This window comes from Armigeres subalbatus, chromosome 3, assembly GCF_024139115.2.
Source record: "Armigeres subalbatus isolate Guangzhou_Male chromosome 3, GZ_Asu_2, whole genome shotgun sequence".
In the NCBI taxonomy this organism is placed as follows: domain Eukaryota; kingdom Metazoa; phylum Arthropoda; class Insecta; order Diptera; family Culicidae; genus Armigeres; species Armigeres subalbatus.
In genome coordinates, this window is record NC_085141.1 from 359,303,755 (window position 1) to 359,329,820 (window position 26,066).

The window sequence follows — 26,066 nt, forward strand, 5'->3', positions numbered from 1 at the left end:
TGAACACGAGGAGATGTTTCAAAAATGGCGCTTTCTGAAGTATCACATAAGACGTAAGACTGCTAACTGAAAACTCGGTTCAAAAATTAACGACGTTGGTAAGATTGATTACAGAACACGGTGAAAATATAGAAATATATGTGAAAACCGATTAGCTCGGTAGTTAATATTTTTGACTTTTCATTTTACTGAAAGATCGGTGAACAATATTACAGATGTCAGTAATTTTCCAACCATTAACCGAGCTTCCGGTATGGAATAATTTTTACAGGACAAAACCAGTAAAAAAAATTACCGAGCTGAAATAATCGATTTAAGTGTGCACTCAACTTTGAGTACGAAGTTTAAATTTTTAACTCAATATTAAGTAGTTTTCTCACTCCCTCTCATGAATGATATTATAAACAAAGATAGCTGCATCGACCCAACGTGTGCTGTTCCGTGGAAGAAGCCAAATTTGAGTTGTTTTCACCATAGTCTCGGGTGAGTGAAAATAACATAAACTTGAGTTGGTGAAACTTCATAGTGGGTAAAAATTCAACACGGGAGTGAAGGCAAAGTACTCACCGGTTTTTTTTTTCGCATTTTACTTATTTTTGGCTTCTTCCACGCAAGGGCGGATTTGAGTGAAAGGAACCATAAAGTGAGTTGTTTCGCGGTTCCGTGTATATATTTTAGTGGTACTAGAGTGGTACTAGAAATCCATTGCAGAATGCAGCTACAATTTTACGACATTCCTTGGACACAAACCATAACGGACGATGATATTTGCAAGAGCTAACTTTGCTCATTCAGTTTGCGTTTTCGACGTTTCTCTGACTGTTCGTATCTTTGTTGTAAACAACGGTGAAAATTCTTCCGCCAAAGCGCTTTTACTTTTTAGTCGCGTTAATTTACCAAAAATCTAATGAAAAGTAATGATTATTCTATAATCAGCTAAACGCTGTATACGAAATGCTGACCTCAAAGATAAGTAAAGTGAGTAAAGTAGTAATTTGCGGTGGTAAAGGCGTAGGAAAAACTGCCATCCTGGAACAACTGATCTACGGTAATGTTACCATCGAGTCGGTAAGTACATTTACCTACTTATGAGTAATGCTCCCTGGCTTTGAAACGGAAACTGGGTGAATAACTGGACTTTCTCTAATTAATGTGCAATTTACGCATTAGCTGCGAGGGCTTGCCTGCGACGGATTGCTAGGTTTAGAAAATGAGTAACACTGATGGAATTATGGTTTCAGGAAATCCACAGCACAATTGAGGACACCTATGTGGCCAGTGTGGATACCGGAAAGGGCAGTCGAGATACGCTGCGAATCTACGATACAGCGGGTCTGCAAGGCAGCGTCCAACTCCCTAGGCACTATTTGACCTACCCGGATGCGTTTATTCTAGTTTACGACCCAAGTGATCCGTCCAGTTTGGATATGCTGGGCGGAATCAAGAGCGACATCGATAAGTTTAAGGATAAGAAAGAAGTAAGTTTTTCAGTCAACATGAATAATTTGCAGCGTTTCTGAGATAAGGGCGAGTTTCAGAGATAAAAAGAGTTCTATTACCTAATCAATTAAAGTCAATTAAAAGTAATAGTCTATTGAGGTTACGGGTTTAATGACATGATACAAAGTATCTTGATGTCAAAGTTCACTCATTTTATTTTCATTTCATATGATATTCCGTAAAAAGAATCTCGTAATTTCAATAGACTATAAAAAGCTTGGTTGAAGATTTGTTTGTGTGGACCTTCAGACCAGCTCTGGACAAAAGAAGACAACAAAAACCTACATTTTGGAGTTTTAAACCTAAATTTTTTTGTCACTTCTATTTAAAAGAGAGAAAATTGATGGAGATTGATTTCTTCGGCTGCATATGCTTTGAGATGCGAGGTATCGACAATTCTCCCTTCATTCGAAACGCCTCATAGGTGAAGACTTCGACTACCGACTATCATTTTATGCCTTGGGAAGCCAGAATAAGTGAACGGAAACCATAATTTCTTGTCGAAAAGGCTTACAAAATTCTTGACAGGTACTCAGAAATGATTCATAATAAACCACAGGCGGTAAAAGTTATTTCTTGAAAATCATTGTTGTTTGCGGTATTATTTACATAAATAAAAAGAACGACTAAAACTTTTAAATTTTTTTGGGGTGACAAAATCGGGTCGAAAACGGGACAAAATCGTTTCGGAAACGTGATAAAATCGGGGGTAGATAAAATCGGGGAGTGACAAAATCGGGTCGATACTGTAATTGTTATTCGTTTGCGTGAGTTGCATCGCATCGTATTGCACGTTAGTCACGTTTACTCTGGCAGGTATCGCGTGCTTACAGCGGGACACTAGGAGTTAACTTTCTCTAAAATGAGTTTAATTTCTCGAAAATAAACACCTTTAGCAAAAAATATTTAGTAGGCCTAGTAGCGAACACTTTTCTACATACCTGACACCAGTGGGGCGATTCAAATATGACGTCCACTACTTTTTGAGATTTCTAGACCTCCCCTCCCCCCTCTGTCACGCTTTTTTGTATACCTAGTAAACATGTATTGTCACAAAATCTTACAAAAAACATTAGCCAGTACAGTAAGATCCCGATTCTATCACCCCTCCTCCTGAGAATTTTGGGGTGTTAAAATAGGGTTTGTGACAAAGTTTTAATTTTTAATTTTTAAATTCCTTTCACAAATATGAATCAGAAAGGCAGACATACATTTTTAATTTTTTTTGGGGTGACAAAATCGGTTCGAAAACGTGCTAAAATCGGGACATGATAATCAAAGCTCTCATTTGCATTTTTAGATTTTCATCATTGTGATAGCAAACATGCGATCACGGCAGTCGCGCTCGGCCGGATCATCCCCGATCAATTCCTCTCAGCAACAGTATCAGATGAACAACGACGCAATCGAGTCCAACCTGACTCGAGCGAACAATTGGTGCGCTCGAGAACGAATCAAACATTACACCGTCAACGCAATGGAGCGTGCCTCGCTGTACGAACCGTTTGTCCAGTTGGCCAGCCGGCTGTATCCTCCTCAGACGAAGAGTAGCTTTCCGCAGCTCCGCCAGCTTACTCAGAAAACCTCCAAAGTGGACAACAGTTAGTCGACACCGCTTCAGTTGGCGTATTATTGTTCTTACAACCAAAAAATGCTCGAGCTAGGGCCAAATTTTATGTGACTCTTTTTATATTGAAGACTGGTTATGTTGGAATAATCCGGCATAATTACTCTTAGTGATGTTTCGCTGCAATTACAACTATTATTCTATGAAGATTAGCTTCTCTTCCTTTTTGATCAGGGAACCTGTTAGACTGCACTTTATTTTTTTAGGATAATTTACATAAATATCCAAAAGTAAATGCACCATTATCAGTATCCAGTTTAGCTTTTAAGTTATGATCATGTATTAGAGGTACGTAATGCACCCAGTTTATAAGCGTTTTGCTTCCTATTAGTCATCTATTGAAACGTGTATCTCCTTAAATTGTACTTAATACGATTAAGCAACAGCAAAAATTAGATTATTTGAGCTATACAAAAAACAGACAAGTCTTAAATGAAAGAAATACATTTATTTTACTTTACATAAAAATGTTTTCATTGCGACACGGTGTATCTTCTGCTGTACAATTAACCATGGGATAGTAAAACACGTGTTTCTTAACATTAGGTAAGTACTTTGCTTTACTTTATTTGGTACTGCTGCATGTCTTCTGGCAACGCATTAACGCTGTTTTGTTGCGGAGTTTAAATAAAACGAATGTCTACCACTTTAGGAGATATTTGAGCTTGCGCAACAGGATTGTTGTGCCGAATACCTTGTCCCATAACGTACTGCTGATGCCGAAACCTGAAAGTAAGAAGAAATCAACCTTTTAGTTGAGTTATTGTGGTTTTGCTGAATACAGGCTGGCCAGTGATAAGGAAAACTGGGAGCACCGGGAAAAACGGAAATTGAAAATTGTTGGAGCTATCAAGCAAGCCATGATTTCTTAACGTATTATGTCATTATTAAAATAGATTCATTTTTGTTCTACCACTCAAACTGTTCAGTTCATTATTGTTCAATGAGTAGGTAGAACATAACACTTTTGACGACGAGGATTAACGAAACCGCACTCGAAGCAATCCAGCTTTTCGCGCACGGTAATGGCAGCTCTTTTTTTTACAAGGGAGAATGCATTTACACACTAACCCAGCACACGTGCATTGTAGTTGCCAAACTACCACACGGAAGTGTGCTGGAGTGTCGGACTCGACCGTACCGGTAATACCGACTAAACTCCCTTGGGCTCCGCCATTGTTTCCCCCAGGAATTACCTCCCACTACTTCTGGGGGATGGCAGTACTTAACGTACTCGCTCATTCTCGCTCACACAGGCACCCGTCCCATGCGAGTCTTACTTGGGTGCTCACTCTATCGCACCCTCAAACACACCCTACATACTCTGTTGCACCTCTGTCATGCCGTGTGGGTCTGACTTGTGTGCCCACCCTTCTCATGCCATAAGGGTCTGACTTGTATGCCCACCTTTATCATACCATCTGAGACTGCTCACCTCTTTCATTCAGTTCGCGCTGACACATACTACTCTAGTCATTCGACCTAACACTCGCTCTGGCATCCCTTGTGGGACATTTCGCTTAGGTTCCCACTTCTGACATACCATGTGAGTCTGACTCACCTCGCCCAACTCAAACATACCGTGTGAGACTTATTTGTAGGCTCATTCCTTTGTACCGTGTGAGACTGACTTGGATGCTCACCCACACTCCTCTGCCACGCCGCGGGGTATCAACAGTCATAGGAACCAACATTCCTGCGCAACTCCCAGCGCGGCGTGTGCAGTCCATACATATACCTATTCATTCACAGTTCTGCCATGCTTCGAGGTGACGATCTCGGTTGCCACCCGCTGCGCCAATACCTCTGCGTGGGCAGACCATTCACACACGTCTCCGCGTTCGACACTTTCGCTCTAACTAACCAATCACAAGTTAGTCATGCTTGTCGATTGTTGCTCGGCGCGCCAGATTCTCTGCAAGCTGCAGGCAATCTGAGTGGTTGCAGTCGAGACTGCGTTCCACTTCTCCACCGGATAAGGTTATCCGGAGTTGTGTCCACGTCTAGCATTGCTCTTCTTTCGACGTCGAAACGAGGACATACGAACAGTATGTGCTCTGCAGTTTCGTCAACACCTGGGCAGTCAGGGCAGACGGGGACCTCCGCGTGCCCAAACCTGTGGTGGTACTGTCGGAAAAAGCCATGGCCTGACAGGAATTGTGTCAGATGGAAGTGAACCTCCTCATGGGGTCTCCCCACCCAGCTTGATATGTTAGGAATCAGCCGGTGGGTCCACCTACCTTTCGAGGAGTTATCCCACTCGCGCTGCCATCTGGCAACCGAAGTCACTCTGGTACGCTCGCGGGCTCCTCTGGTGCCAGGTAGCTCAAAACACTCCTCGTCTTCCCGGATGACCAGCCCGACTGGCATCATACTCGCTATCAGGCAGGATGCGTCGTGCGATACCGTGCGGTAGGCCGATATCACCCTGAGACACATCAAGCGGTAGCCTACGTCTACTGGCGCACACCTTGGATTTTTTTTTTTTTTTTTTCTTTATTAAGGTGTTTTTTTAATCTACAGACTAAGTTCAACACCACACACCTTGGAGCTGTTGGACATCATCCTCGATAATGCCGCCACAGCAGTCGAAGCCTTCTTGCACGCATATTCGACATGGCTACCGAAGGTAAGCTTGTCGTCTATGATGACCCCAAGAATCTTCAGACTCCGCTTTGAAGTGATCGCGACGTCTCCCACGTGAACAACTGCATGTTGTGCCGACTTACGAGTTACGGTTGCTGACGATAACCACCTCCGTCTTATGTTGAGCGAGCTCAAGGCCTCTCGCTCTCATCCAGTCCGCCACAGTGCTGATTGCGTGTTCTGCGGTTAGTTCTACTTCGGGGATTGACTCCCCGTAGACCTCTAGGGTTACATCGTCAGCAAAGCCGACGATGTTCATCGCAAGGGTGTTAGCCACTGCGAGTAACTCTTCGTTCGTCACCGAAGCCACCATTTCGGCCTCACTCCCAGCGCCTTGCAGCACAGGAGGCCAGGGACGGGACGGGAAGAGTACTTCGATAATCCTCGCCAACCGGTCCGGTGACCGTTCGAGGGGTGAAGAGCCCCATTTTGGACTTGGCCCATCACGATCCTATAGGCGTCACCCCACGGATTCGCATTGGCACCCTCGCACAGGTTGTCGAAGCACGCTCTCTTGCTGCTCTTAATGGCCTTGTTAAGGGCCAGTCTTGCAGCTCGAAACACTTCCCGGCGGACCGCTCTTTCCTCCTCGGTGCGGGCTCGTTGCGTCCTACGTCTAAACTTGAGGCAGGCTGATCGTAGGGCTGCAATTTCGGCACTCCACCAGTATGCCGGGCGTCTGCCATTTCTTGGCAGGGCTTTCCTCGGCATAGTAGCATCGCACGCGCGTGATAGGACAGCTACCAGCGCATCCCCGCTTAGATTGTCGGTGTTGGCCTCCAGTCCCAGGGCCGCGGTGAAAACTTCGCTGTAGAAGTGATTGGACTTCCACCCACGGACCTGACAGGGATCACCCGCCCTCGGACGCTGCACACCATAGTTGATCTTGAAGCGAATTGCTAGGTGATCACTATGGGTGTAGCCCTCGTCTACCCTCCAGTCCAGGTCAGAGACCAGACCGGGGCTGACAAACGTTACATCTATCCATGACTCGGCCCCATTCCTACGGAACGTGCTACTGGCTCCGTCATTGACAAGCACTGCGTCGAGTTTTGCAAGTGCCTCGAGTAACGCTTGTCCCCTCTGATTGGTGCAGCGGCTGCCCCATTCCACTGCCCAAGCATTAAAGTCTCCCGCTATAACGAACGGGCTCCGACCTACTAGGTCGGACGATAGCCTGTCGATCATCTGGTTGAACTGTTCCATTGGCCACCTTGGTGGGGCGTAGCAGCTACAATAGAACACCCTATTGATCTTGGCTATCGCGACACCCTCCGCGGAGGAGTGTACAACCTCTTAAACGGGGTACCTTCCCGTTGTGCAGATTGTCGCCGACCTAGACCCGTTCGCCACCCAGTTGCCATTGTCGGCAGGGACGTTGTACGGGTCGAACAGGAGGGCGACATCGGTCCTCGACTCCGAGACCGCCTGCCACAGCAGTTGCTGGGCAGGTGCACAGTGATTCAGATTCAGCTGTGTTACTTGCACGGCTTTTTTCGATTGGCTTCTCCGAAGGGACACGCAGGCCCGCCCATAGCATGGTTCCGGGCCTGCTTCTTACTGGCAGCGACGACACATCTTGCTTCGGTCTGGGCCCTTGCAGTCATAAGACTTGCGCCCGGACTCAAGGCACCGGTAGCACCTGTCCACTGAAGGTGGCTGGAGCACGCTTACTGGGCATACTGACCAGTTCCCTTTCTCAGTGACCTTTTTGGCGTCAGCCACCGGTAGTCTGAGATAGGCTACCTGCGTACCAAAGAATCCCCCTCTTAGACGTACAGAGGACCGCTCAACCTCTGTGCCGCACTGCTCTTTGACGGCAGAGACGACGTCTTCTGCGGTCGTGACCTCGTTCAGTTGCTTACACTGGAGGGTCACTTCCGCACCCAACGACCTGACCTGAGCGCCGTCCCCCAAGGCCTCCTGGGCAAGCTTTTTGTAAGCCACCCCGCTGGATTGCGCGCCACGCTTCAGTACCAAGATCATTTCACCGTTCTTGGTACGTCTGACGCTTCGCACATCCTGGCCCAGGGCCGATAGGCTATCGGCCGCTTGCAGCAATTTCAGGACATCGGCGTATTTGTCCTTGTCGGTTTTCACCAACAAGGCCTCGCCTCCGTCTCTCACCTTCTTCGTAGGTCGAGGGGTGTTAGACTTCCGCACCCTACTGACCAGCTGCCAAGGATTTGCGTCCCCTTCGGCGGATACCGATGGCTGGCTGGGGCCAGCTTGTGGCTCAGCAACTTGTGCCTGTCTAGTGCCTTTCGCCTTCTTGGGCACACGCGTTTGGGTCGCTTCGAACTTGGCGTTTTCTTACCCTCACTGGCCGTAAGGGCGGTCGCCTCTTTCGCCGCAGTAACACCGCTAGGGGAGGAGAGGGCCTTGGTCTGCGTACCTTTGGCTACCTTCTCTGCTGCCGCTACACGCCTGATATAAGCGTCCTGTTCTTGTCTTGCGACACGAACAGCTTGCCGAAGCACCAACAGGCTCTGCTTAAGCTCCTTGTTGGTGTTCTGCCTGCCGCTTATGAACTCGATGATCTCAACGAGTTGCTCGGCCACCACCCGTATCCCTGGTAGTGGCACGTCAGGCGTGCAGGTAGGGCTACTCCCCACCACCACTGGAGACTCTTCGGTACTGCCCATAGCAGCAACCGTCACTCCACTCGACCCTCTTTAATAGGGGACCTCGCTAGACCCCTTTTGGCAAAGGGGTCCATCACCTCCAACTCCAATGATTGATTTCTTTCGACACTCATTGCTGTATGGGTCCCCCTTGCGGCTGCCGCCGAATCCTACTGGAGTAGTCGCCTTCAGTGATCCCATGGTTATCTATGCCTGCCTTGCGGCAAGCAGGGAGGCCATGCGAGGGTTGACACTTGCGTGTTCAGAGCCAGATCAGCGCAAGTCAGGAAAGGGCATCTGAGCCTACTCCCACCCAGTAGGCAAAACTGGATGGCAGGATTGGGCAGCGTGCTACAAGGCCCGCCACGGTTTTATGGGACGGAAGACAGCCTAGCCATTAGCCCACTCGCCGTTTCGAGTCGGTGTCACCCGGCCCTACTAAGAGAGTAGAATGTCAGACTGCCAGCCCTCGCTTCACAATAACACAATATACCGTACACATAGCCATGACGTGCCTGCCAGAAACATAATTGAGACCTTACTGGCGTCAGCCTCTATGCGCTACCGCGCTCTCTCGTTTGTAGTTCATTTAGCCGCCTAGCCCTTCAACTGCCGTTGATACGCTATCGTTTCCAGCGAGCACCGCGCGGAGGCGAACTACGCTGCCCGCGGTAATGGCGGCTCTGTGGGTTTAAAAGTGTATCCGTCCCTGTACTTCTTTGACATCTGGCTTGGGTTTGACATTCCGTTTTCCTCCTGTTCCAGGATGAGGGGAGAGGCTAATCGAAATGTCAAACCCAAGTACGATGTCAAAGAAATACGGGGACGGATACATTTTTAAATCAACAGAGCCGCCATTACCGTGCGCGAAAAGCTGGATATGTCTCAATATATATGTCAAGGGCGCATTCTCGAAAAACTATCAGCTTCTCGGGCTGCAGAAGTTTGTGTTGTTCAAGAAGGACAAGGGGACGGTAATCTGCGAATCATTCAGCAGCATCCGGAAGAACCACGTCGACGGAACCAATTTCCGAACCGAACCTAACCGAATTTCTGATAGTATCGTTATCAAGCGCCATCAACGAGTTTAATTTCGACCCGGAAGCAGGAGTAACTTTCGAAGCCTGGTATGCCAAATACGACGATCTGTTCGAAGAAGACGCTCAAACTCTGGATGGACATGATGGACAGTTCGTCTGCTGCTTCGGAATCTAAGTACTGTAGCTCACAAAAAGTATGTGAACTAAATTCTTCCGAAGAAACCAAAAGAAGTGACGTTCGATGAAACAATCAAGACATTAATGCTGTCCAATGAGAGCTTGAAGTTTCTCCCTGTCCTGCTCATGCCCATCGCTAACAGTCAAGCCATGTACTAAACCCGTTTTTCGTCCAAAGCGTTCTGTTCCGTATGCGTCAACCAAAAAGATTGAAGCCGAGCTAGAACGTCTTCATTTCATTTTCATTTATTTAGTCTACATCTAAATAGATAACACTGAATCAACAATTTGAAGCCCCAATACACGGTTCGAGGCCGCATCTCTCCATCCTCGAATACGCCCCACGCTCGTCAAGTCGTACACCTGGTCTGCCCATCTCGCTCGCTGTGCTCCACGCCGTCTCATACCTGCCGGTCGCTGTCCGGCATTCTTGCAACATGTCCTGCTCATCGTACTCTTCCGGCTTTAGCTACCTTCTGGATACTGGGTTCGCCGTAGAGTTGAGCAAGCTCGTGGTTCATTCTTCGCCGCCACACACCGTCTTCTTGCACACCGCCAAAGATGGTCCTAAGCACCCGTCTAACAAATCGAAAACTCCGAGTGCATTGTCCATGTTCATGTCCGTAGAGGACAACCGGTCTTATTAGCGTCTTGTACATGACACATTTGGTGCGGTGGCGAATCTTTTTTGACCGCAGTTTCTTCTGGAGCCCGTAGTAGGCCCGACTTCCACAAATGATTCGCCTTCGTATTTCACGACTAACATTGTTATCAGCCGTTAGCAAGGATCCAAGGTAGACGAATTCCTCGACCACCTCAAAGGTATCCCCGTCTATCGTAACACTGCTTAACAGGCGGGCCCTGTCGGGCTCGGTTCCGCCCACAAGCATGCACTTTGTCTTTGACGCATTCACCACCAGTCAAACTTTTGTTGCTTCACGTTTCGGCCGACATGTCATGTCATCCGCGAAACAAATAAATTGACTGGATCTGTTGAAAATCGTACCCCGGCTGTTACACCCGGCTCTCCGCATGACACCTTCTAGCTCAATGTTGAACAACAGGCACGAAAGTCCATCACCTTGTCTTAATCCCCGGCGCGATTCGAACGAACTGGAGTGTTCGCCCGAAATCTTCACACAGTTTTGCACACCATCCACCGCTGCTTTGATCAGTCTGGTAAGCTTCCCAGGGAAGCTGTTCTCGTCCATAGCTCTACGCGGTCTATACTGTCGTATGCCGCCTTGAAATCAACGAACAGATGGTGCGTTTTAACCTGGTACTCACGGCATTTTTGAAGGATTTACCGTACAGTAAAGATCTGGTCCGTTGTCGAGCGGCCGTCAACGAAGCCGGCTTGATATCTTTCCACGAACTCATTCACTACACACTTAATTTTTTTTATCGGGATCTCAGCAAAATGTTGAACTTTTACCGAGAACCGCACAGCCGTGCCCCAGCAAACATGTTTTTTGCCGAGATTTCTGTAAAAATTGCTGATAATCAGCAAATAATTTGCGAAAATCAGCTAACAAACGTCATTTTTGCCGGAATATCAGTTATTTATTTTGCTGGCACACGGCTGTGCGCATTTTTGCCACGCTGCAGAAATAAAAACTGAGTGTGTAATGGTGACAGACGATGATCTGGGATATCACTTTGAAGGCGGCATTAAGGATGGTGATCGCTCGAAAATTCTCACACTCCAGCTTGTCGCCTTTCTTGTAGATGGGGCATATAACCCCTTCCTTCCACTCCTCCGGTAGCTGTTCAGTTTCCCAGATTCTGACTATCAGTTGCATGCAAGTGGTTAGCTTTTCCGGGCCCATCTTGATGAGCTCAGCTCCGATACCATCCTTACCAGCTGCGTTATTGGTCTTTTGCTGTTGGATGGCATCCTTAACTTCCCTCAAGGTGGGGGCTGGTTGGCTTCCATCGTCCGCTGGACTGACGTAGTCATCCTTTCCGCTGCCTTGACTTTCACTGCGTGCCACTGCCAGCGCCATTCAAATGTTCCCCGTAGTGCGTTGTTCTCCGCTGCGTCGTTAATGGCTGCGTTGACTGTATTCCAGCAGTCCTCAAGAGGGGCCCCATCGAGCTTACCCTCTTCCGGCAACGCTGCCACGAGATGCTGCGCGTATGCGGTGGCGACATCAGGTTGCTGCAGTCGCTCTAGGTCGTACCGCGGCGGTCGTCGGTACCGAACATTGTTGATGACGGATAGTTTTGGGCGCAGTTTAACCATCAACAGATAGTGGTCAGAGTCGATGTTAGCGCCACGATATGTCCTGACGTCGATAATGTCGGAGAAGTGCCGTCCATCAATCAGAACGTGGTCGATTTGTGATTCTGTCTGCAGTGGTGATCTCCAGCTGTACCGATACGGGAGGCTGTGTTGGAAGTAGGTGCTACGAATGGCCATATTCTTGGAGGCGGCGAAATCAATTAGTCGTAGGCCGTTTTCGTTCGGCAGCCGGTGAACGCTGAACTTCCCAATAGTCGGTCTAAACTCCTCCTTTTGGCCAACTTGAGCGTTCAAATCTTCTATGATGATTTTGACGTCGTGGCTTGGGCAGCTGTCGTACTCACGTTCCAGCTGCGCGTAGAATGCGTCCTTGTCATCATCAGTGCTTCCGGAGTGTGGGCTATGGACGTTGATTATGCTGAAGTTGAAGAACCGGCCTTTGATCCTCAACCTGCTTATTCTTTCATTGATCGGCCACCACTCGGTCACGCGCTTTTGCATATCGCCCATCACTATGACAGCTGTTCCCAGCTCTTGTGTGTTGCCGGAGCTCTGGTAGATGGTATGATTACCTCTAAACGTTCGCACCATTGATCCCTTCCAACAAACCTCCTGCAGCGCTACGATGCCGAATCCACGGTCCTTGAGCACATCGGCGAGTATGCGTGTGCTCCCGATGAAATTGAGAGATTTGCAGTTCCACGAACCGAGTTTCCAATCGCTAGTCCCTTTTCGTCGCAGTGGTCTTCGCCGATGTTTCCGGTCCGTACTTTCTTGTTGATTGTTCGTTGCGTATGTTTTTTTAAAGGCTGGCTTGCAGGGCCTGACACCAAACCCCCTAAATTTCCGGTGGACCATGGTGCACTCGGACGATGATCAGCCGCCCCTAACATGGAGAACAGACGCTGTTGTGAGCCGATCCTGACTCCGGGGAGGCCCTGCATCACACACACTTAAATTTGGATTTGGTGGCATGGGAAGTTATATACTTAGTGTGTTTTTTACTCAACTTACCTAAATCATGATGCACAAAGTGATGCTGATAGTGATATCGTTTCATATGGTACAAATGACCTCCGTTGGGACTTCCATAATGGATGTAGTAGTGAATCATATCGTACGCGAGGTATCCTAGTGTGGAAATAAAGTAATAATAAAGAAAAATTTAAATTGAATTGACAAAGGAGCTCATTGTCCGACTCACCTATCAATCCACCCGCCAACATAAGCTGCGGATAAGGGAGCAGCAATCGCACCGGCTGATAGAAGAGCGTGGCCAGTATCACTGCAGGAACTGGCGGGAATACCAGCCGGTACGGATCGAACGGTACCTTGTGGTGGAGACCATGGAGCAAGAAGTGGAATGTGTGAAGGAACCGGTTATCCTTAGGATCTAGATGGAACACCCACCGGTGCAGAGAGTACTCCAGCAGAGTCCACATCAGCACACCGAAGCACAGACAGCCGAACACAACCGGAGAGAGATGATCGCCGAGGGTTAGCTCCTCGGGCGGTTTGGATAGATTGTGTTTAACGCCATAGTGGACGATGTACGTGATGGCAGGGATCCAGAACGCAGGCACTAACCACCAGGGCGTCTTGGTAAGGTTCTCTAACCACGCGGGCCCAAACAAGCGCAGCTCCCGGTCTACCGGTTTGTTCACCCACTCGACATAGTTCTTGCGAAGGGTTATTATCTGTACTAGCATCGGTTTGCTCCAGTCGACGAGGTGCTGTAGGGGTTAAACATTTCGAAATGATAATTTGTTCAAAATCGGCAGGTGATAACACGACTCAGGAAAAGGCGGGGAGAATTAGTCATTTTTTGATTTCCTTATCTATTTGCATAACCGAACAGCCACGTGATAAGATAATATTCTACCAAGCGACGGCTTTACTGATCGATCATGATGTACCTACAAACGGTGATTTTTGTTTAGTTCTGTTTTGTGACGTGGATCACTCACCTCCATGCTGTCGTCGGTGGTCTGGGGAATGACTCCATTTGGAATGGCTCCATTGTTATGTTTTGTTCCGTTTATCTCGTTTTTAATTCCGTTGATGTGGCTATTTGATTTGCCGTTGATTACATTATTGTTCTTATCACAGACTTTGTATTCCTTCATTAGATATTTGGCCGCTTCTGAATGACCTGGAGCTTTCTCAAACCGTTCCTGCATGTCCTTCTGATGTAGCCCTTTTAGTGTATTAAGTCCTCCGGGATGTTTGTGAGCAAAGCCCGACAAGTCATATAAGGAGTCCTTGTAGTGAACCAAAAGCGGGTCACTTTTTCCCATTTTGTGGCTAAAGTTGGTTTTATCTGATCATATAATATATATCATGTGAGCCCTGTAAAACAAAACAAAGATAATTGTAGAGGCATTATGGTCTGTTTACATGATTACGGATCAATATTTGCTTTCATATTCAATCATATTGCAAACACCAACCACGCCACAGCGGCAAATGGAAGTACAAATACTCAATGTGATTAGATATCAAATAGTCAGCGTGAATGTTCCCGTATAGTAGCTTACTGCAATACGCATCACGTGACTAACAGGAATCTCTAGTAGGTACCACTATCTGATCAAGAGATTTTATCACTTCCTTCAAAAGCAAAGCCAACAAATTAACCGTCCTAATCATTTGTCTGCTCTTGCCATTCCACACTGAATATATATGACGAACCTATTGAATATATACGATATCGATTTCAGTCATCATGATAAATAGCAAACAATAATGCCGTCTATAATAGGTCTGAATCCCTAAGTAGGTGAATCGGGCCGACTGCGAATCGCTGATATGGGACCGCAACGGCATGTGTAATTATTTACATGGAATCAATCATCCATCGGAGCCGGAATCAGGATATGGATGGGTCCTTGAACTACGGTCCATCAAATATTAACTTGTTCTGCTGCTACACCGCCCAGGGGGGCTGGTCTATGTGCAAATGCTTATTTTTAGGTATATTAGTGGAAATGTGGTTTTGAAAGTTCTTTTTCCGTTTGTAGTTTTGTCTTTCTCGTCGACTAAGTTTTTTTTTCTACGAAAATCCCAACCGGTAACTGCGCTGCGACAATGTGTAGTTGCGGATTTGTCGCTACGATGTGTAGTTTCGCGCGCGCTCAAACATATGCAGAGTAACGCGCGCTACAACACATATCTAAGACCCACCTTTGATAACATACGCACGGTTTCATGACAATCAATGAATTCCAAAGTGCATAACCCAACTCCTAATAAATCAGCCGAAATCTATATAAAAGTTCATTCAATCATCGTATAATGTACCTACTGTGAAATTGATCTTTAAAACCATTTCAGACCCAAATTTTCCTAAGCGTCATTACCCAGTAAATTTGATATGTTCCATTTTTTTTCGTGATTAATAATGGAGAACTGACAAAACAAGTTGGAAAATATTTTTTCGGGGTGTACTAGAAAATCCAAACTGTCCTTGAATTCAGAACTTGCGATCTACAGTCACCACGCAAGCTTTTTCGTCACTTTCTGCTTGGATATGTATTCAATCATATCCTTGACATATTCCTAAAGATCAAGACAAGGGGCTTTGGGATATCCTGGGTCATCCAAACTGCCCTTGAGTTCAGATCTTTCGATCTACAACAACGACATGGGAAGTGGGTTTTGCGGCATCCTGGGTTACCCAAACCATCCTTGGTTCTTGTGTGGCCCTAATTGACCGGACACGAAGTTGTGACAGAGGCTTTCCTTGGATGCGTGTGCACGCCGCGGAGGTCTGATTGGAAGAGGCCAAGTCATGGCTTGCTGCTCGCTTGCTGCACGTTGGTGTGTGAAATCTATTAACACACGCTGAAGGCATTTTACTCAAACCCCACAATTCCCTTCTTCTCTCATTGAAAATGCAAACAAAAATCTTCTAGCATAGGATGCAATGCTTGTTTTTCTCCTGGGCTATGAGCTCCATTGAAAACTGCACACCAAAATTAACTTGTCTTCAACATCATGGTTTTAATACCAGAACAATGATTCAGAGCATGGGTTCCCAAACTGTGGGTCGCGAAAGACAAAACGTGATTCATACTTTCGTTGGATGATTAGTGAACAGCAAATTTACAAAGCCAATGACCTTCTTTTGTTTGTCAAATACAATTACAATTTCTTCTAACAAACATTCCAAATCTTACCAAAATGCAATCCAAAGCTAAACGGTGTTGAACTACATTACTAATAAGATTTAAGAACAACCTAATGAAGATAAGAAAATCCATGCTAATCCAAATCAAATCCAATCCAAATGTAATTCAAATCCAATCTAAATCCAATCCAATCCAAATCCAATCCAAAATTAATCCAAATCCAATCCAATACCAATCCAATTCGTACATTTAATCCAACTTTTAATTTCGCGTATAGTACACCATTAACCATTTGCCATCAACTATAGTATTGCTAGCTAATAACTCCAAACTAATCTTACGCATAATAAATTCGAACTTCCGAATAGCTTTGTAAAATCCGAGAAACCTTATTAATTTTTCAAGATATCTGCGCCTACAGGTAATCCCGCTATGGCTGCTAAGTCAGTACATTCCAAGATAAATTTCCAGATAATATATTTGACTTTCCAAACAGTTTCGAACAGTACAGCATTGAATATTTCTCCATTTCTCTCAGATTTCGTTATATCATAGCTGAACTGGTAGTCTAATGTACGTCGCCAAGTGGCTTCAGGAAATCTAAATTTGTTTCAATCAAAATCAACGCTCGAAGGACTTTGAAATTGTCTAGATCGTAAACCATATTCCGATGGTCTTCCATACGCACCTTGTAGTTTCACAAACTATAATACATTTTTTTCGGCCTTATAGTTTTCTAAACCACAAATCCAATTACACCGATCTTTCAGACGAGCATTGTAATTTTGCAGAGCACAAACCAATTTCTTACGGTCTTCCAGGCGAGGCTTTGATGTTCTTCAAACCACAAACCATTTTCCGACTGTCTTCGAGACGCGTCTTGTGATTTAGCAAACCACAAACCATTTTTCGACGGTCTTCGAGACGCGTCTTGTGATTGCGTAAGTTCTGAGCTTACGTTCTACAGTCACCACTCTAGCTTTTTTCGTCGCTTCAAGCTAGGATATGTATTCAACCATATGCATAATACATTCCTTAAGATCAAGAGACATGTGTAAATGGTTTGAGGGTATCCTGGGTCATCAAAACCGTTTTTGAGTTCAGAAGGTAACCGTGAACATTCATCCGTACGTGCGACTATAACGCTGCCACAGTGCAGACCAAGGATGTTATCGATCATTTAGTAATCTGCCTTCGATCATTTAGTAGTTTTTCAATAACTCACTCCAGAGGCTAAATTTCAAAATGTGTTGTATGGTGGACTTCTAGTGCAAAGGTTTATCTACAACTCTGCCTAACAGTTCGTTGTTTGAATTTCACTAATAACGGAGCTATAGCGCTAGTAGCAGTAACTTAGACTAATTGATTGCATATTTTGTTATCATTTAGTATAAGTATAGCAACTAACACCGTAACTCCTTTAGCAGTGGAATTCGAACATCGACCTGTTCAGGAGAGTTGTAGAAAAACCTTCGCACTAAAAGTCCACCATACAACACATTTTGAAATTTAGCCTCTGGAATGAGTTAATGACAAACTACTAAATGATCGAACGCAGATTACTAAATGATCGATAACATCACTGGTGCAGACTTGCTTTATATTGGCTTATATAGCCTGGATTAGATAGCTTTATATTGCCGAAAAGGTGAAATATAGTGCTAATGGTTACTTGGAGCTTCCGTCACTCGAAGCTCAGTGTGACGGTTCGCTGCTTCCATCAGAAATGTGGTGGGCATGAATTAGCCCATCAGCGACGTGAGAAGCTCATGTTTACAAAAGCAGTATCGCAGCAGATGTGATGAACAAGTTTTACCATATTTCAAACAAAAAAATATTTGACACATATAGGCTTTTTAGTTGCAGTAGATCTGAAGTCCCGAACTCAAAGACAGTTTTTGTGACATACAGTATATCCAAAAAATCGGCCGATGTATACAAGAATAATAACTTCGAAGAGATGTAATGAAAATGGTTTAACACCTATCGAAACTATAAGTAGCGGAAAACGCTATAATCACTGTTGATTGCATGTTATCAGAGTGCTGAGGCAGCAGGAACTATGTCCAAGGGCTTGACGACCCCTCCCCAGGCCATCTGCGAGTTGTGGCGCCTGCCTAGGATGTGGTGGGGTTTGACAGTGGGCCCTGCTAAACCTCTATAAAAAGCTGCATGTATCCGCAAGTAGGCTCCACCAAAACGACCGTGTGCCGCTCAAAGTGCACAAGCTCACGTCCTGGTGTCAGGTGGGACACAAAACAGACCTGACACGACGGCCCTCCGACGAGACAGGAGGTTTGCGCAGGCCCAATAAACCGCCTTTAAAACAACCATTACGAACGACATAGAAGATGATACGACTCAATACAATCGGCAACGACCTAGGCGACGAATAAATGATCACGATTGGAAGCTTGGAACATGGAACTGCAAATCACTAGGCTTCGCTGGTTGCGACAGGAAAATTTACGATGAATTATATCCCCGCAACTTCGACGTCGTAGCGCTGCAGGAAATCTGCTGGAGAGGACAGAAAGTATGGAAAAGCGAGCATCGAGCGGCTACCGTCTACCAAAGCTGTGGCACCACCAACAAGCTGGGAACCGGCTTCATAGTGCTGGAAAAGATGCGCCAACGCGTGACTGGGTGGTAGCCAATCAACGCAAGGATGTGCAAGCTGAGGATAAAAGGCCGATTCTTCAACTATAGCATCATCAACGTGCACAGACCACACGAAGGGCGACCCGACGACGAGAAAGAAGCGTTCTATGCACAGCTGGAGCAGACATACGATGGATGCCCGCTGCGGGACGTCAGAATCGTCATCGGTGACATGAACGCTCAGGTAGGAAGGGAGGAAATGTATAGACCGGTCATCGGACCGGATAGTCTGCATACCGTATCGAACGACAACGGCCAACGATGCATAAACTTTGTAGCCTCCCGCGGAATAGTAGTCCGAAGCACTTTCTTTTCCCGCAAGAATATCCACAAGGCCACATGGAAATCACCTAATCAAGAAACGGAAAACCAAATCGACCACGTTCTAATCGACGGTAAATTCTTCTCCAACATCACGAACGTACGCACTTACCGCAGTGCGAATATTGAATCCGACCACTACCTCGTTGCAGTATGCCTGCGCTCAAAACTCTCGACGGTGTACAACTCGCATCGGAGTCGTCCGCCACGGCTAAACATTGGGCTAGCCCAAGACTACGCGCAGCAGCTGGAAGTGGCACTCCCAACGGAAGAGCAGGTAGGCACAGCATCTCTTGAAGATGGCTGAAGCAATATTCGATCCGCCATTGGAAGCATTGCAATCGCTGCACTAGGCACGATGGCCCCGGATCATAGAAACGACTGGTATGACGGCGAATGGGAGCAGTTAGTTGAGGAGAAGAATGCAGCATGGGTGAGATTGCTGCAACACCGCATGACGGCGAACGAGGCACGATAAAAACGGGCGCGGAACAGACAAAACTCGATTTTTCGGTGGAAAAAGCGCTAGCAGGAAAATCGAGACCATGAAGAGACGGAGGAACTGTACCGCGCTAATAACGCACGAAAATTCTATGAGAAGTTAAACCGTTCACGTAAGGGCCACGTGCCACAGCCCAATATGTGTAAGGACATAAACGGGAACCTTCTTACAAACGAGCGTGAGGTGACCCAAAGGTGGCGGCAGCACTACGAAGAGCACCTGAATGGTGATATGGCAGACAACGGTGGCGGTATGGTAATGAACCTATGAGCTAGGACACGCGACTACCGGCTCCGAATCTCCAGGAAATCCAGGAGGAGATCGGCCGGCTGAAAAACAACAAAGCCCCTGGAGTTGACCAACTTCCAGGAGAGCTGTTTAAACACGCTGGTGAGGCACTGGCTAGAGCGCTGCACTGGGTGATTACCAAAGTTTGGGAGGATGAGGTTCTGCCGCAGGAGTGGATGGAAGGTGTCGTGTGTCACATTTACAAAAAGGGCGATAAGCTGGATTGTAGCAACTACCGCACAATCACATTGCTGAACGCCGCCTACAAGGTACTCTCCCAAATTTTATGCCGTCGACTAACACCAATTGAAAGAGAGTTTGTGGGGCAGTACCACACAGTATAAAAATGTTACAGTATATATGATGTAACAAAAAGGCTTCGTTCGATTCGGCTCATTTTTCCATCACTTTTTAAAATTACAGGTTGTCATTAATATGGAGTATTCAATATTGCGTACAAGAAAAAGTTGGATGTAAAACTAGAGGCTATTGAACACAAAAATATGGGTTCAAATATTTCCATGGCATGTAATTTCCAGAATTTTTAACTGTGCAGACGGGATTTATAGGTGAACGCTCTTCCACAGACCAGCTGTTCGCCGTACGTCAGGTATTGCAGAAATGCCGCGAATACAACGTGCCCACACATCATATATTTATCGATTTCAAAGCCGCATATGATACAATCGATCGGGACCAGCTATGACAGCTAATGCACGATAAACGGATTTCCGGATAAACTGATACGGTTGATCGAGGCAACGATGGATCGAATGATGTGCGTAGTTCGAATTTCAGGGGCATTCTCGAGTACCTTCGAAATGCGCAGAGGGTGCAACGTGATGGTCTTTCGTGTCTAAACAATAGACTAGGAACAAATACCTGATGCAGACACCATCCCCGTGTCGAAACGTCGGATAAATATACATCTTGTTTCAATAATTCAAGACTGGGTAGCCGTCCTTAAAATCGAAAAAAAACTAATTTAAAACATTTTTGTTTCACTTTGCTTAATGTTACAAAACAATGGTTCATGATTCATGGGCCTATCTTAAAATCGACAAAAATGTATATGTTGCAAATATGCGATCATGGGCAGCATATTTTCATAGAAATTTGGTGTGTTTACTCTACAAAACTATATGTCGGCTTTTCAATTCGAGAATTGCATTTAAATTTCATAGAATAGACCTTCTAGAATACATGTGGATTCTAATTGGCACGTACATTGATTCACGGAACGGAATTAAATTTACAAAATATGTATTTTCATAGTAATTAGGTTTCTTTATTTGTCAAAGCTGTCAACTTGTTGATGAGGTGTGTTGCATGAAGAGTGCGCTTGAGATCCTGGGGTTGAGTGAAGCCGGTTGTCCACGTTGTGCATCGTGGAATTGGCTTCCTATAATGAGCACTATGAACGAAAACTTAAAGCAGTTTACAGAAATCGGTGGTGAAAACGATCTGGAGTTTACTTGTGGGTCAAATCGATCATATCTACGTCCGCCGAAAATAGAAACGGGCCGTGCGAAATAAAAATATAGTGCCAACATCGCGTCAGGCGGCAGCGTGAATCGGTGCAGCGAATTTTCACAGCTTTTTCGAAAGATTAATTAAAAATTAATAGAAAAATCTTCTCCAGGTTTTCCAAAATATTTAATGGTATTTTTTCGGATTTTCCACAGGAAATATTTTGAAGTTTCCACGTAAAATTCTTTTGAAGCTCCAGGGAAGTTTTTGAATTTCCCATGAGATTTTTTTTATTTCGAAGTGAAAATGTTTGATAATTATTTCTACGAAAAAATATTTGGAATTTCCGCAAAAAACTATTCATAATTTCTAACGAAAGTTTCTCGGAATATACGCGAAATATAAAAATCATGAGATATTCTCCGAAGTTTCTTTGTATTTTCCATAACAAATCCTCTTGAATTTCCACGATTAATTGTTCAAAAAAGAAATGGGTGTTTTGATCGAAGGTCATTAAGTGGAAAACCATTTGACTGAATATTACTTGGTCGAAAAATAGGTTAAATCAAAATTGTTTACCAAACTTTATAATTATTATTAATTATAACCAAAGTGGTTCGTATTGCAATAAAGCGCGCCTGGAAGACCGGTGGAAAATGGATTGTGGTTTGTAAAATCACAAAGCGCGTGGGGAAGACCGCTGGAAAATGGATTGTGGTTTGAAAAATCACAAAGCGCGTCGGAACGACCGGTGGAAAATGTATTGTGGTTTGGAAAATCACAAAGCGCGTCTGGAAGATCGCTAGAAAATGGATTGTGGTTTGGAAAATCACAAAGGGAGACAGCCGAAAAAAAGTGTTGCCGATCTAGAAAATTCCAGGATAAGTCCTGGAGGCATAGATTTTGGTTAAAATAATTTTAATTTAAAATTTATGCCATTGACAGTATACATGAGACCACAAGTTAAGCTTATTCTAACGGAATCGTAGACATATGGAGAACCATCATATGCCTCAAAGTTGTTTGGAAGTCGAAACACATTATCTTGAAGTTTATATTTTGATTCACTGACTTAGTAGTCATATCGGAATTGCCCGTTGGATCAGATATCCGAAATTCACAAAGTTAAAAAAAAACGTTGCCAGCATTCAAAAAACTAGAGTTTGGACTGGTTGGCTAATAGTACTAGTTAACATAAGTCTAAAATTGAGGTATAGGCGATTGTTCGGAAGTTGAACATCGACATGTTGAAAGTCAGCTAGACATACACGAGGCTGATAGTTGGATTCATTCGGCAGAATAAGTTATTTAGATTATTGCTGTCTCTTGAGAGATCAATATCAAAACACTAGGTACCAACTTAGATTACCATTTAAACGAGACATTCTATTGACTTCAATATAGTTGTTCTTCGATTGAAAACCCCGATGTTAAGACAAGTTTATTTTGGAGTTCAGTTTTCAAATGCATTAATCGGTTTTCCAAATGCAATATGTTCAACGTTCATCATCGTCTCGCAAAAATAAGTTTGAAGAAAAAAAAACACTGCTTCCTATGCTAGAGGATTTTTTTTGTTCCTTTTTTTGTGAGAGGAGAAGGGGAATGTGGGGTTTGAGTAAGTTATCATCAGCGTGTGATTATATATTACCACCTCAGCGTGTCAATCGGTAAGCAGCAAGCCATGACTTGGCCTCTTCTCGATCTCCGTGGCGTGCACACGCACCGACGGAGAGCTGCTGTCATCGCATTTCGCTCCAGTCATTAGGAGCCACACAAAACCAAAGATGTTGTTTTGTGTCGAAGGAGGCGAAATCCGCCAAACTCGCTAGAACTTCGACTAACAGAAAAATTCTGGGCGATTCTGGGCAAGCTTCGGAAAACAGTGAAGATCTAAAAAAAACGACCAGGATTGGAAGAAAGAGTGGATGGAAATCTTCTAAATAGGGGAACGGTTCGCCACTTCATCTCATAGCTCCTATTTCAATCCCATCAAAAACAAAGCAATGGAAAGGAATTTGGTTTGTTTATTATTTTTGTGATTTTTTTCAGCAGTGAGCACGCATGTTGACAAAAAGAAGCGAGGAATTTGGTGCCGTATTTCTTTGTTTAGCGATGAGATGGATATATGTACAGTGAGATGGAGATCGAAACATTTCCCCTACATAAAAATGAATTTCTGTCTGTTTGAGCCTTATAGACTCCGAAACTACTGAACCGATCGGCATGAACTAAGAAGAGAATAAATCAATTTTAGGCTAAACGAAGTTCTTCGGGGATGCTAGCGTGTAAAAAAAATAGCACAATCGTTGCACAGGATTTGATGGGTAGCGTTAAGCTCAAGGTGGGGGGCACTAGTATAGGAGAGGAGGTTGAATAATCCAACTTTGCAAAAACATAGCAAATATGTGTTTATTTCTTCCCTAAGATTTTCAAAAATATTCGCAATAAAATAAATTTTAATAATATATTTTTTGCCTTTTGTATCTTTTTTCAAGTACGATATCTACGATTAACTATCCTAATAAATGCCTCAATGGGCAATATTCTGTGGTGTGAAATTTCATCTAACGATGAACAAACATATGATATTTTTCTGCAATTATAACCATTTTGTATAGATCTTACTTCCTACATTTGATAGTTTCGCATGTATCGATAGATCCACCAAGCACATAACACATGTAAGTAGCCCCCTTGCACATATCTACATGTGTTATTTGATGTGATAACTGATAAGATTAGTCAACGGTGACATTTCTGTCAATTGAAATTCTATCAATATCTGAACAGCAAAGTCACGTAGGTATATGTGTCGCCGAAATTCTCCTGACTCATTCCACCCATGGATCCAATCGAAATTCTGTAACCAACAGGTGCTTGACCAGTGATTCCCGATGTGAGCAAAATTGTCGTATGCTTGGGGGTGATTTGTAGAGCTCCAAGGCGGCGACCATTATCAAAACGACATTTGAAAGTGGGAAGTTTGATGGAGCGAAAGATAAGCAGACTACTGATAAAGTTGGTTGGTATTTTTGATTGGTATTAACACAGATAAACAGAAAGAATAGGCAGATGTAGTCACTTAATTGAATAAGTAAAATGCGATGTAGGTATGCCACGGGAAGAGAGTTCGAAAATCTTAAAATTAATTGAACCCTACTGCTGCCACTGTATCAATTACGGAAAACATATTTTTTTTTTTTGGGAGGACTAATATGAACTGTATATCATCACTCATCTTCTTTTTCTTATTGGCATTACATCCTCCACTGGGACATTGCCGCTTGTAGCTTCATTCAGAACTCTCACAGTTATTAACTGTGAAGTTTTTCAAGCAAAATTACCATTTTTGCATTCGTATATCATGAGACTAACACGATGACTCTTTAATGCCTAAAGAAGTCGAGACATTTTTCTGTCTGAAAATTTCCTAGACCGAACCGGGAATCGACCCCATCAACCTTCAGTATTGTTTTACTTTGTAGCCTTACCGCACCTCACCGCACGCACGATCAAGGAAGACCCCATACTGTAAATCACGCACTCTTTTATTCATCTGGGGATATGTATTGTTAAATAATGTTTGATATTCCAGTTTTTGATTATGCGCATTTTAGTATAAACAGAAAAAAAAACTATATTTCTATACTTTCAAAACTTAAATTTAAAAAGAGTACATTATTTCTTCCGTACATTCACGAACAATGATATTAATTTAGGTTCACAACTTGCCGTGGAAGCTAAGGCTGAACTTATTAGCACTCTTCGTTGTTTAATAACAGCTGGATAGTTTGTCTTCAAAGTACTCTTTCTTCCTGCTGTTGTTGCCAAGCCGTATTGAGCTTTGAGCTCATTATCGCCTGTTTGACACAATCACGCTGTAGCACACATTTTTTTCTTTGAGCACTTACGGATGATCATGGATCATAACGAATCATTCTCTATAACCACTGTATTAAATCTATCCGTCACAACCTTCCAGAGCTCTTCAATTCACTGCTCGCCAGTTACCCGATGTCGATGGATACCATCGGAATAGATGACCTTATAGGTAAGTACAAGTAGTAAGCCGCGCACGTATCTAATTCCGTCGTCCTGTCCGCTGATAAGATTAGGCGGTGTGAATTTGCTCCAATTGAAATGCAGTCGATATCAGTAGAGTAAAGTCACGCATGTATCACCGAAATTCACCTGACTCATATTAACTGTACCATCGTATCTTTATGGTTTCCTTTTTTTAATTGCAGCTTATATAAGCGCAAACATGATTGTCACTTTTTGAATCACACTATCATGCTCCACATTAAATTTATTAAAATCGAACTTACTCCTTCCGTCGCGAATCTCAAGTTCTTCCGTAAATATGACGGCGTCAGCTGCGAATATCAAAGCACCACGCGTCCGCACCTCTGGCACCTAGTTATAACGCCTCGAAATAATGTTAACGGACCGATGTTTGAATCAGAACTGCGACAGGTACTGAACTGTCGCACGCCGTATACGATATTCCCGTTTGGCGAGGACTCACAAATAAATGGATATGTACGTATGTACAGTACATGCATGTAGTTACTCGTGGCTGAAGGGGCCATCAAGCCAGGCAGGCACGGTTGAAGGTGTGGTGGGATTTCGCGGCTCCCCCTATCATCAGCATGTGTGTAATTTTTAGGAAGGGCAATAATTGCAAAAAAAAACTAACACTGTGCATCGTGTCACGATGGTCTACTGGTAGTATTTATAACTAAGTAGAACTTTAGCACTTCTGGCTTCTGAGTGTGTCACTCCCCAGAGAAATACGTGAAACGAGGATCACGCTGTTTAAATATTCTAGACCT

The 26,066-nt window shown here is 44.5% G+C and overlaps 3 protein-coding genes across 5 annotated transcripts; 1 reads left to right on the forward strand and 2 right to left on the reverse strand.

The window, feature by feature from the left end:
* The first annotated feature begins 820 nt into the window (after positions 1–820).
* Positions 821–3,595, forward strand: LOC134226231 (NF-kappa-B inhibitor-interacting Ras-like protein). The gene is made up of 3 exons (XM_062706854.1): positions 821–1,068; positions 1,242–1,478; positions 2,801–3,595. Exons 1-3 carry the CDS (start codon positions 955–957, stop codon positions 3,104–3,106), a joined length of 657 nt encoding a protein of 218 aa, XP_062562838.1. The 5' UTR covers positions 821–954; the 3' UTR covers positions 3,107–3,595.
* LOC134226229 (uncharacterized) lies at positions 3,556–25,717 on the reverse strand. Of its 3 annotated transcripts, none has more exons than XM_062706851.1 (5): positions 25,560–25,717; positions 13,827–14,208; positions 13,064–13,592; positions 12,874–12,990; positions 3,556–3,853 (listed from the first exon to the last, which is right to left on the reverse strand). In XM_062706851.1, the coding sequence occupies exons 2-5, from the start codon at positions 14,154–14,156 to the stop codon at positions 3,768–3,770; spliced, it is 1,062 nt and encodes a 353-aa protein (XP_062562835.1). In that variant the 5' UTR covers positions 14,157–14,208; positions 25,560–25,717; the 3' UTR covers positions 3,556–3,767. The 3 variants fall into 3 exon arrangements, with proteins under 3 accessions (XP_062562835.1, XP_062562836.1, XP_062562837.1); XM_062706852.1 differs by lacking the exon at positions 25,560–25,717 and adding an exon at positions 25,143–25,494; XM_062706853.1 differs by lacking the exon at positions 25,560–25,717 and adding an exon at positions 24,964–25,136.
* LOC134221387 (uncharacterized) lies at positions 3,871–7,426 on the reverse strand. Its single transcript, XM_062700578.1, has 2 exons — positions 6,265–7,426; positions 3,871–3,932 (listed from the first exon to the last, which is right to left on the reverse strand). Exons 1-2 carry the CDS (start codon positions 6,977–6,979, stop codon positions 3,871–3,873), a joined length of 777 nt encoding a protein of 258 aa, XP_062556562.1. The 5' UTR covers positions 6,980–7,426.
* Positions 25,718–26,066: the final 349 nt, after the last annotated feature.

What these genes read in the sequence shown, in the direction of transcription:
- LOC134226231 (XM_062706854.1), top strand. Translation starts at nt 955, where the DNA reads ATGCTGACCTCAAAGATAAGTAAAGTGAGTAAAGTAGTAATTTGCGGT. An exon ending in GTAATGTTACCATCGAGTCG is followed by an intron (nt 1,069 to 1,241) that starts GTAAGTACATTT and finishes TTATGGTTTCAG; the next exon opens with GAAATCCACAGCACAATTGA. An exon ending in AGTTTAAGGATAAGAAAGAA is followed by an intron (nt 1,479 to 2,800) that starts GTAAGTTTTTCA and finishes TTGCATTTTTAG; the next exon opens with ATTTTCATCATTGTGATAGC.
- LOC134221387 (XM_062700578.1), bottom strand. Translation starts at nt 6,979, where the DNA reads ATGGAACAGTTCAACCAGATGATCGACAGGCTATCGTCCGACCTAGTA. An exon ending in AGCGTGCTTCGACAACCTGT is followed by an intron (nt 3,933 to 6,264) that starts GCGAGGGTGCCA and finishes CGGTGCTCCCAG; the next exon opens with TTTTCCTTATCACTGGCCAG.
- LOC134226229 (XM_062706851.1), bottom strand. Translation starts at nt 14,156, where the DNA reads ATGGGAAAAAGTGACCCGCTTTTGGTTCACTACAAGGACTCCTTATAT. An exon ending in CCACCGACGACAGCATGGAG is followed by an intron (nt 13,593 to 13,826) that starts GTGAGTGATCCA and finishes TAACCCCTACAG; the next exon opens with CACCTCGTCGACTGGAGCAA. An exon ending in GTTGGCGGGTGGATTGATAG is followed by an intron (nt 12,991 to 13,063) that starts GTGAGTCGGACA and finishes TTTCCACACTAG; the next exon opens with GATACCTCGCGTACGATATG.